The sequence below is a fragment of the Camellia sinensis genome, chromosome 15 (assembly GCF_055761805.1).
Source record: "Camellia sinensis isolate YWXY chromosome 15, ASM5576180v1, whole genome shotgun sequence".
NCBI classification, from domain to species: Eukaryota; Viridiplantae; Streptophyta; class Magnoliopsida; order Ericales; family Theaceae; genus Camellia; species Camellia sinensis.
In genome coordinates, this window is record NC_138975.1 from 142,222,020 (window position 1) to 142,234,179 (window position 12,160).

General features: G+C 34.8%; 1 protein-coding gene across 1 annotated transcript; it reads left to right on the forward strand.

Moving 5' to 3' along the window:
* The first annotated feature begins 1,842 nt into the window (after window positions 1–1,842).
* Window positions 1,843–10,598, forward strand: LOC114280794 (uncharacterized). Its single transcript, XM_028223176.2, has 4 exons — window positions 1,843–2,273; window positions 2,364–2,446; window positions 10,076–10,131; window positions 10,266–10,598. The coding sequence occupies exons 1-4, from the start codon at window positions 2,102–2,104 to the stop codon at window positions 10,342–10,344; spliced, it is 390 nt and encodes a 129-aa protein (XP_028078977.1). The 5' UTR covers window positions 1,843–2,101; the 3' UTR covers window positions 10,345–10,598.
* The last annotated feature ends 1,562 nt before the right edge of the window (window positions 10,599–12,160 follow it).

The window sequence follows — 12,160 nt, forward strand, 5'->3', positions numbered from 1 at the left end:
TACTAGGTGAGCATTTTTTCTTTAGCATATTGCATGTATGTTAGTGTTGCCATATCAAAGCATATTACCATGAGACTAAGTGCTTACTTGATATACATGTTTGAATGTCGGTGGATGAAGGCTATTTGCTTAAGTTAGGATGATTTTGATTAATGTACATATGAGCTTACCTTTTCAAGTAGCGCATATTCAAAATTCTTTTCAAACAAACATAAAACCAAAGCATTCTAAAGTGGGAGAAATAGTCTATACTTGTGTGCTTCACATAGTAAGTTAGCATAATAATCGCAACAAGAGCATGTAATGTAAATAAAAATCACATTATGATTAGTAGGGGCCGATTTTTAATCGGGTGAGTGGGGTGCTCAATTCATGACCTTTCCCTCTCATGCCTAAGTTCCCAGCCAAGACACTTTTGTTATGACAGACAAATGGCATTTGGCACGAGTCACGAGTTTCTTAAATTTTTCAAAAATATTTAGGTGACAGCTTTGAAATCTGACAATGCAGTCTATTTTTGGCATTTCTGATTGTAAATCAAATTTCCAAATATTTATCGGATTTGAACTCTCATTTGTTTAATTTATTTCATATTACACTTGTGAAACCAGATTCAGAACCACAAGAGTCTGAACGGTAGGGTTATTGTATCTGAGGAGACTAAATCCCCCCAAAAAATATAAAAAGTAAGCTACAACAAGTTAAGTTGGAGTTAAAATAGTCAATAAGTCAAAACACTCAGGGATTGTTTGGGGTATCCTAAATAAGTGCACTTTTTGACTATTTAGACTAAAAAGTTGAGGAAAAAAATATGATTGTTTATGATAACTTTTTGACTTTTTATGAAAAAATGTGTATTAAAAAATTGTATAAATTAGTGTATAGGAGAAGATCAAGATGAAATATGTGGTACGGTGGGATAATTCAGGACGACATGTGTGCAGTGTGTAGCCTGGGATATGATTCCCTGCATTTCGGACATTGAATTGAAGGTGTTGTTCGGCCTGTGGGGGTCCACCACGGGTCCCATTTTGCTAATCAAAACCGTTCAATATGCAGAACTCGTCGAGTACTATATGCTCGTAAAAAATCCCGTTGATCGGATATCTATAACTATATGATCGAATTATTTTTTTTTTCAACTGTTAACTATACCACCATCCATTTTATAAATTTTAACTGATTTGATCATATACTTACCGATATCCGATCAACGTGATTTTTTATAGGCATGTAGTACTCAACGAGTTTTACACATTGACGGTTCAGATTATTAAAACGAGACCCGTGATGGGCCCCTACGGGCCGAATAGCACCGTGCTATTTGTACACCTAAAACCATGCAATTTTTCCAAAAAATCACCTCCGCCTGTTGTACTGCAGAGTTGTCTAAAATGTTATTATGTGTTAAATTAATTTTTTTAATATTTGTTTTTGGTGAATAGTGATAAATTTTAATTTTTTTTTTTTTTTTGTAACTTTTTGACTTTTTTCTTTTTTTAAAAATTCCAAACCAAACCTCAATCACATCATTTTTTATTTTTCTAAACATATTTTCATAAAAAATTAATAAATTAACTAAAATAACTTACTTCTAAACATTACATTGCTTAAGTATTAAAATATATTTTATTTTATTTTATCGAATAATTTATCTAAACATATTTTCATGAAAAATTAATAAATTAACTAAAATAACTTACTTCTAAACCTTACATTGCTTAAGTATTAAAATATATTTTATTTTATTTCATCGAATAATTTAAAAGAAAATGTTTGAGGGTCACAATTTTTATGGTCATAATGGCTTAAAACCGCTAAAACGACATCGTTTTTGCATGTTTTGCACCCAAAATGACGTCATTTTAACAGTTTTGAGTCATTGTGACCACAAAAATTATGACCCTCTAACATTGTTGTAATTTAAATTATAATTTATTCGGCTACAATGATAAAAAAGATTTTGTAAGGAACCTTCTGAAAGCTTCGTTGTTAAGTAAAGTCCCCAAAACTGAGAGAAGAAAGCACAGCAGCAGCAAAGAAGAAGAAGAATAAGAAGAAGACGACTCAGTGAGAGCAAACAGCGAAGAGAAAGAAGAAAATGGCGTTGCAATGGATGATACTGATGTACGTGGTGGCTGCCGAGGCTGCGATTGCGATTCTTCTAACCATACCTTCTCCAAAGCTCGTCAAGTCTCGCCTCGTCTCTCTCATCTCTCTCATCCTCCAACCTTCCTTGTTCATCGTCCCCTTCTCTGCTTTCCAGCTCCTAGGTCTTTCTCTCTTTCCTATGCTGTAATTTTCACTTCTTCCAATGTTTTCTTTTCTACTTTCCATTTTAAATTAGGGTTTTTATATTTTAGATATCTATTGGAAGAACGAGCACCGATTGATGTGCAGCGGCGAGAGCTGCACCGCTTCTGAAAGAGATCGCTACGAGAAATCGGTACACTGTTCTTTTTAGTTTCTTTGATTGATTTTGATTCATTAATTAACTGGAACAGAATCGTTACAATTTTGATATCAAAATCTTGCAGTATCGACATTTTTTTTAATTAATTGTGTTATTATTGGGTTATCTTCATTATGTCATTTGCTAATATAATAAACCAAACCAAACCAAGCCTAGCCTTGAGTCTATTTATCCTTCTTCTCCACGCTACCCTATCAAAGGCCATTTCGTTAGTCAAATTAAGTAGATCTATATCTCTATTTACAAGGTTAGTCAAATGGGGTCGGCTATTGAATGTGACCAAACCATATCAATCGATTCTCTCTCAACTAATCTTCTATCGATGCTACTCCTACCTATTCCCGAATACACTCATTCATAATTTTGTCTTGTCTGGTCTTGCCACACATCCACCTTAGCATCCTCATCTCAGCCGTACTCATCTTATTTACATGTTGTTTCTTGGTTGTCCAGCACTTCGTCTCATACAATATCGCCGGTCTAATAGCCATTCTATAGAACTTACCTTTTAATCTAGTGGGTATTCGTTTATCGCACAGTAATCTAGACGCACTTCTCCACTTACACCATCCCGCCTTAATCCTGTGGGCCACATCCGTATCAATCTCTCCCGTTGTTGTGATAATCGATCCTAAATAACGAAAATGTTCACTCTAAGGCAGTTCTTGGTTCTCAATCTTTACTTCTCCTCTGTTTTTATTGTTACTGTTACTAAATTTACATTCCATGTACTTTGTCTTAGTTCTGCTTATCCGGAATCCTTTCAATTCAAGTGCTTTTCTCCAAATCTCCAACTTTGTGTTAACTCCTTCTCTAGTCTCATCCACTAGCATGATATCGTCTACAAAAAGCATACACCATGGCACGTCATCCTGAATATTTCTCGTCAACTCATCCATAACTAAAGCAAAAAGATAAGGGCTTAAGATAGATTCTTGGTGTAACCCAACAGTGATAGGAAATTCATTTGTCTCTCCAGCAGACGATCTAATAGTGGTCACCACCCCTTCATATATGTCTCTAATCACATTAATGTAATATTTTGTCACCCCTTTCTTCTCTAACACCCACCATATTATATCTCGGGGCACTCTATCATATGCTTTCTCAAGGTCGATAATCACCATATAAATGTCTCTTTTCTTTTTTCTATATTTTTCTATTACTCTCCTCAAAAGATAAATCGCTTCCATTGTTGACTTGCCAAGCATAAACCCAAATTGATTCTCTGACACCTCTTTTACATCTCGCAATCGGCGTTCTATCACCCTCTCCCACACTTTCATTATATGACACATTAGCTTGATTCTTTTATGGTTGTTGCAATTCTGGACATCTCTTTTATTTTTATATATTGGCACTAAAATACTCTTCCTCCACTCATTTGACATGTTCCTAGTCAACAAAATTTTGCTAAACAATCTAGTCAACCAAGCAACCTCCTTTTTACCCAAGCACTTCCAAGCTTCAATAGGGATACCATTGAGTCCTAAAGCCTTATTTGATTTCATCTTCGTAAGTGCAATCTCCACTTCAAAGTTCCTAATCCTGCGATAAAACCTATAGTTTTGGTTTATCGTATTGCTGGCCATTGCTTCCCCTATTGTCGTACCTCCATATTCTTCATTTAATAGTTTCTCAAAATAGTTCTTCCATCTTTCCTTAATCTCTTCATCCTTCACCAATACCTTAGAATCCTCATTCTTGATGCACTTAACTTGATTAAAATCTCTTGTTTTCCTCTATCGTATCTTAGCAAGTTTGTATACTCTCTTCTCTCCCTCTTTACTATCGAGTCTAGTGTATAGGTCATCATAAACTTTCAACTTCGCCTCTCACTACTTTTTTGACCTCCTTATTAGCCAATCTATAGCTCTTAAAGTTTTTCTCAGTTCTATCCTTCTGTCACTTTTTAAAGCGCTCTTTTTTTGTCTTAACTACTGCTTGAACCTCTTTCCTTACCACCAAGTTTCCCTAGAGGTGGGTCCCGTCCCTTTCGACTCTCCAAACACTTCCATTGAGATTCTCCTCATACAATTGACCATCAAGTTCTACATAGTGTTATCATTATCTTGCAAGTCCCAAGTACCTTCTTTATCCATTCTATTCTTAAATATTTTTAGTTTATTTCCTTTTAGGTCCCACCATCTCGTCCACCATCTTGTCCTACGACGCCCACCATCATTCCTAGCTTGGTATTGCCCTCTAAAACATAAATCTAGTACCAAAATCCTATGTTGAGAGGGCAGGCTCTCTTCAGGAATCACCTTACAATCATTGCATTTTAGTTTGTCCACTTTTCTCACTAAGAAGTAATCTATCTGGCTTTTAAGTGACCCACCCTTAAAAGTTATCAAATGTTCCTCTCTCTTCTTGTACATAGTATTGGCCACCACCAGGTCAGAAGCCAACACAAAATCTAAGATACTCTCTCCAGCCTCATTTCTGTCACCAAAATCGTATCCACCATGCAGCCTTTCATAGCCTAGTTTATCTATGCCTACATGGCCATTAAAATCTCCACCTATAATCAAATTCTCTCCTGCAGGTATTTCCTGTAAGATCTCATCCATTTACTCTCAAAAATTCCTCTTAGTCTGATCATCTAATCCTACTTGAGGGGCATATGTACTAATAACGTTCACTATATTCCCTCCAATAACTAGTTTAACTAACATAATCCTATCTCCTTTCCTAGTGACCGCCACTACACTCTCCACCAGACCCTTGACAATTATGATTCCTATCCTATTCCTGCGTCTGTCCTTACCACTATAGTACAGTTTAAAACTGGTATCCTCAATTTCCTTAGCTTTCTCATCCGTCCATTTAGTTTGTTGTACGCAAACTATACTAACTCTCCTCCTAATCATAACATCTACCAATTCCATCGTCTTACCAGTTAAGGTTCCTATATTCTAAGTGGCTACCCTAAACTTGTATTCTTGAACTAGCTTCTTTACCCGCGCTTGTCCAGGAAAACACGGGAACCTTTGCCCATTTTTCACCACACCCAGACGTCGATGCAGGGCCCCTTGCTAACTTTTCGAAACACCCAGAGGCAGGCGCAACGCGTTACTTGAGGGTAACGACCTATCATTTAAACGATTCAAAGTAGGATTCATTTTCATAAGAGATTCGAACGACTTTTTTTATGTGTTGGCTGTTGGCTACTTAACACACAACCCTCCTCCTTAACCCGGGCTTGGGACCGGCGGAGTTGTTAATAACCCCGGCGGAGTTATTTGCTAATAATATAATAATAAATTAAAAAAAAAAAAAAGTAAGATCAAAGTGGCTTGGAATTGTCAGGTGGGTCTATGTGAACAATTTAGATGTTTTATCAATTGTGAAAATATTCTTTTATTTTTATTTTTGAGGTACTGATGGCATTGAAAGGGCGAGAGCAAATACATGGATTGATTGGTTGATACTGTTGAGGGCTTACATTAGTCAGTTGGATATTTGTTCTTTATGTCTTGTAATCAGACTTTCATTGAATTATTCATTGGTGGTTATTGAACACTGTTCATGGTCCTTGTTATTGGAGGTTTGAGTGAAACTTTAGGGGTGATCTTAGGACTTGCTCTGTATCTTTCAATTGGACCTCATGCATAGGTTTTAGTTTTTTTTTTCTTTGGATGAGCAAGAATTATATGGTTATCATCATTTGAATGTTGACATAGAATGAGAAAACAAATCTCACTCATCCTTATTTCACTTGCTTTGTTCAACTGTTGCCTACTGAGTGGTGAGTAGCCTTATAAATAAAGGTATTTTTGAAATATAGAAATTCATGGGATTTAGTGGACTAATTTTTTTTGCTTAGGACCTGATGATATATATATATTTGGGTGGTAGACTTCAAATTTGTTGTTGTAGTTCTGCCTGATGCCTCGGACATGCGTTTGACATGGCACATGTATGCCAATTTATTATTATTATTATTTTATGGTCTTGTTGGACATGTTAGGAACACATCATGGATATGCACGTCCTACCTTCTGATATATGCCCTAGGACACATTTGATTTGTGTATTTATTTTTTGTGGATGATCTATTCATTATTAAATTAATAAAATTTGACATTTGTGATGTACTAATTTATGGTTGACAACTTTATGTTTGTTTAAATTAACTTTAGAGTTCGTTTTTGGCGTGACAGGTGATGTATATTAATTTATGGTCATAAAAAATGAATTCTAAAGTTAATTTAAACTTTATGTTCATCGCTACTTTTAGTTTTTCTAAAGTTATATTCTTTATTTTTTATGATAAAAAAAAAAAAAATCATATTCCATGTTTTTATAATCCTACTTAATTTAAACGCTTCATATTGTGTTATTCATATGCTAGAATATTTTATATGTTTCATCAGTTGTGAAGTGCTTTCTTCTTTATGATAGGCAAGAATTAAATGGTTAACAATAGAGTATTAATCGTATTTGAAGAGCAAGAGCAAATACTTGGATTAATGTGTTTATACTATTGTCTGCTCATATTAGTCAGTTGGCTAACTTTCTCTTTATGTAAAGTTTAGGCAACTAGGTCTGGTCCTTATAATTAAGTTGGAGGGAAGCTCTTAGAGGTGATCTTAGGATTGGTTTTGTCGTTTGTGTTAGATTTACTGTCTAGGTAAGTAATCTGAATCTGAATCTGAATCTGAATCTGAATCTAAATGCAAGATGAATTAGCGTTAATAATAATTCTTATTCTGATATTCTTTTAGTTTTAACCTGTGGACATGTCCTTGACAGGCTGAAGAGCTGTTAAGCAATATTGGTGTCTTAATGTGTGTTCAATGTGGTCATGACTTAATGTCAAAATATTTGCAACTGACCAGCCATAGTTTGATAATTGATCTTAGTTTTAAAAGGAAGATGAGAATGAGGATGGGATAAGTGGTGCCCCGTCTTATATCCTTATGATGTTAAACAAGAGATTATTTTGTAATATTTTTTCCTGTTTGACAATGATAAAATTGAATTTTTTTTCTCACCCTTTCTTTCATGATGTGAGCTCTTTAAACCCTATGATAGATTTGGCTGAAATGAAAAGAAAAACATACATATGTATGAATTGAACTTTTTCTTCAGTCGTCAGGGCTTTTGGAAAATTCTAATTTTTAATCTCTTATGCGGGGATGAGTATCCTAGTCCCTTTATATCTTTTTCTTATAATCAATTTACTCAATTTTTTATATAGCATTCCTGTAGAAGCATTTAGTACAAGAAGTTAGTCTGAGGGGTCTATATTTATTTCAACTCTAATTGATTGTTTGACTTGAGCTAGTTATAAAAATATTTACCAATGAAAACTTTGTTCCTTCTCGTAATTAAGTCTATAAATGCCCAATCTTATGTGTCTTCTCAACTATATATCAGATGGGTAATCATTTTACATTCATTTTGCTTAATCAAGACCCATGAAATTAAGAGCTGGAAATGAATACCAAGATTTATAATGGTTTGTCTGTGCCTACATCCACCCCCAGCCTCCCTTGTTGAAGTTTCTCCACTAACACAAAACAAGTTTTCACTTGGACCTGCCCTCAGCCTCGACGACAACATACACAAATACAAATATAGGTGTTCTTGGCTCACCTAAAATGACACACACCAAAAACACAAGCTCATGTGTCTTCCAGTTGGTTGACCAAACTTGTACCTTGATCAACCACAATGACCACATTGGTCTATCAAACTTTAACGTTGGTCGACCAAACTAGTGTCTGGAACTCTTTGGACTGCCTACTTGGTTGAGCACACATAAATGCTGGTTGATCAAGCTGTGGGTTGGGAAATTACCTACTCTCAAGACCAGACTTTAGTCAACTAACACAACTTAGGATTTTTTTTGGCTTTCCCTTGGTTGTCTTGGTCCATGTCTTGCTGAAATCCCTCGTGATGTTTGTTAAGCTCTTCCATGATCATTTCCAATGTGCTCCTCATGTTAGTGGTTTGGGATTTTTTTAAGGTTGCACATATAGGTCATGAAATTGTTAACCTATGCCATCTCTATCACTAAAAAGTATCATGTAGGTTGTAACAGAATACTGTTATTATAACACAACTTTGTAGACTTTTCATATTATGAGATTGTGAAATTTGTCATTTTACTCATTTTGTTATAATAAAAAACCAGCCTTGATAGTTGACATCTGCTTTAGATTTCTTGCTTTTTATATTATTCATTTCACTAGTAGTCTTTAATTATTTCAAGTGGGTACCTGCACTGCCCACCTCAGGACGGAAAAACCCCTTGCCAAGTCTACTGGATGGGTGGCTGAAGTGCAGAACAAGGACTAGAGCTCAGTGGGGCATATACTAGTTAGACTTCTCCACTGCAAGCAGACCTTTTTTCTTATATGGCATGATAGAAAATTTGCTTTCTACCATATCCTGTGAGACCTTCAAGATTTATGTGAATGGCTGTGAACTCATCAGAAAAGTGTTCTCTTAAGTAAATCTGATTCTAAAGACAGCTTTATGTTGAAGAGGTTAATTTGACCCATAAATACAACATAACTACAGAGCTTTTTGCAATCCCTCAAAGCAGAATTTCTTGTTCTCTCTTCAGTGTGGGACAAGGAAGCGACTGTTCCTATATAAATGTTCCCATACTAGTTATTATTGATTTAATTGTGCCTATTAAAGTGGTCCTAATTGGATCAACAAATTGGGATGCAGTCGTATGTATCGTAATCATTGGTGCAAATTGGGATGGCATGGCCATATATACTGGTCATATCCTGAGCTTTAGCCTGGGCACTACAGGAAACCATATCCATCTCTACCCAGTTTTTGAGTGTCCCATCCTCGTTCCAACCCCCAAATAGGAGATGAATGATTTGGTTTATGAGTTAAATTAAATCCATTGCCATTGTTATGTGGAATTATTTGTTGCCCTCACCTTTTGATGCATCATTATCTAAGACAGGCATATCTTTCATGAAACATCTCTCAGATTTATTTTATTCAGTCTTTCCAAATATTTGAAGGTCCTCTATGCTTTCATTCATCTGTGTCTCTTCAATTTTCTTTGTAGTTATAGTCATTGAAAATAGAAATGCTCTCTCTGTGTCTCTCATTATTGTCTGTATTCTCTACATCCCACAAAAGTAACTAACATTTAACAGATGATGAGAATCATGGAAGCAACATTCTAAAGCTTTCTCGGAAACCAACACAACCTTGTTGAATATCAATGTAGAAACTTTCCAAGAGAAATATCTTGGTGACAAGCCAGTAAAGGATTAACTTGCTAAATTTCAAGTTGCTTTTCTGGATTTGATCAGTGAACTTCCTTTTACCCTATTTTTCTAGTTAACCAGCATGTTTCATCCTAAACTGTAATTCTGGCTTGCTTGCAAGCCTTCTCAAGCCAAGGCAGGAGGTGGTTGAGTGCTAAACTTCTGATTTGTTGAAGTTTTGATTGGCCCCATCTCTAGCAGGCTGTTTGAATGACAAGCATCTCTTTCTCTACTTATAATTAAAAAATAAAAATAACTCTCTCGCTCTCTCTCTCTCTCTCTGACGTTTTAAATGTTGTGGTGAGTGTTTAATTTATAATTAAGCCGATCATTTTGGTGTGCTGTGCAGATCTACAAAGCTCAAAGGAATGTTATTCTGTGTGCTGCATCATGCCTTCTCTATTGGTATACATCTGGCTGAAAGGCCCATCTTTCAAACTTATCTTCTGGGATTTTTATTTTAGTTTGCAATTCATATTCTATACCGCTTAAAGATATATATATATATATATTTTTTGAATGTGGGTCCATTGATGCAGGTGTGTCTACCGCATTTGCAAGTATTACAAGGAGATTCAAAGTTTGGAAGAAGTGGAGAAGAGGTACAAGGATCAGTAGTAGCTTTCCTTGCCCCTTTCCTCCATCTGCTGAAACATGTGGAGATATTACTCTCGTGTCTTGTAATCAGATGACAATACCTCTAGAAAATTATGCCAATTTCTACCATCTGTTATGTTCATGTGGCTTGCTTTTACAATGCTTCTTAATCAACATTTGCATTATTATCTAATATCTTTTGCAAGAGACCAGAAAATGAATCAGAATGTAGTTGGTTTTAAAAGGAATAATGTTATAAACAGTACCTTGGATTACTCTTTTTTTGCTTTCAATCGCTATTTTTTCCATTGCTGAGTTGATGTTTGCTTGTGGCTCGTGCCAATCTGGTTTATTTTTTTATTTTTTATGAATGATCTATGCACAAGAACTGACTAAATAAACAATTTTATTAATCGAAATGAAATTTGTGATGAATTTGTAAAATCACTGGTGTAATTGCACCGGCTGAAAACAAGTAAAATTATATTCGAACTTGGTTTGTTTATATAAAATGTCAATTTCGAACGAGTTTTTAACTGAACACGAGTTGAATTCAAGTAACTTGATTTTATATAGTGTGTATAAATTTATTGAGCCAAGAATTAAGTTGTTCAAGTTTGACTTAAGAATTTAACAAGTTTAAAATTGCATTTAAACTTGATTTGTTTATATAACGAGTCAATTGGAGTTTTTAACACACTTGTGGCATTAGCACCCTTTTATTAATGTTCATTTCTAATGATTTTTTTGTTTAGCAAAATTGCTTTTGAAAATACTATACTTTTTATTAATGCTCATTTCTAAAAAATGTGACAGTCGAGAATTAAAATAGGGATTAAAATGATTCCTTTTTTTTTTTTTTATCTTTTATGTTGTTGGTTATTTGAGGCCATTAATTTGTTGTTATAATCTAATGTATGTATATGTAGTTGAATTAATCACTTAAAAGTCCTAATGATAGTAGTTGTGGTAGTTTAAGTCCTGTGCAATAATTTTTGTACGCACAAGTCCCATTTTGGAATGCAATTGATGTTCATGCCCTTTTGAATCTAACGTATTAGAGATGCAACTTTAAAGAAAGAAGAGGACTTGGAACGTCCCTAAGAAATTTTACGACTAAGACGCAGAGCAGAGTCTGCATCTTCATGGATCTTTTCAAACATTTGATGATGATGATCGTTTGAATTATCCGAAGATTTTTAAGTTGGAGGTTTGTGATGCCTCAGCATTTTACACTTTCGTTTCGATCTATTCTCTTTCTTGATCACTTCAATTTGCAACAACTTTGTGTGTGTGTGTAACTCCAACCCTTAAAATACTTGATTGCTCAATTTTAGGATTCAGAACAGAGCATATGAAATCGACTAAAGAGATGGGGCAGGAGATCTGATTTGTAGGTAAGAACTGAGATATTCTTAGTTCCAAAACTGAGAATGTTCTCAATTTAAATTTGAGAATGAGTTCAGTTTGCAAAAATATCCAATAAAACTGAGAAATTTTTTCAATTTTTTTAGTGTTAAAACTGAAAATATTATCATTTTTTTTCAGTTTTAAACTAATAATATTCTCAATTTTACACGACCATTGTTTATGAAAATTTCTTAGTTTTTGCACAACCATTGAAAATGGCACGATGAGAATGAAATACCTTTTTCGGGGAATAAGTGGTCTTGAAGGTGTAGTTTAATGTGATCGAGTCTCCACTCATTTAAAGGACAAACCCAGTTGAACCTAGAATCATCATTTTTTCCCAAGCTCTCGTAGTCACCAATGGCAGATGTGAGGGGATTGGGTCTGAAATCACATCATCCATGATGAGGATGAACTTAGGATGTTG

Excerpts from the sequence above, each read along its gene's own strand:
- LOC114280794 (XM_028223176.2), top strand. The coding sequence starts at position 2,102 with ATGGCGTTGCAATGGATGATACTGATGTACGTGGTGGCTGCCGAGGCT. Across the intron at positions 2,274-2,363 it reads CTCTGCTTTCCAGCTCCTAG|ATATCTATTGGAAGAACGAG; the intron begins GTCTTTCTCTCT and ends TTTATATTTTAG. Across the intron at positions 10,132-10,265 it reads GCATCATGCCTTCTCTATTG|GTGTGTCTACCGCATTTGCA; the intron begins GTATACATCTGG and ends CCATTGATGCAG.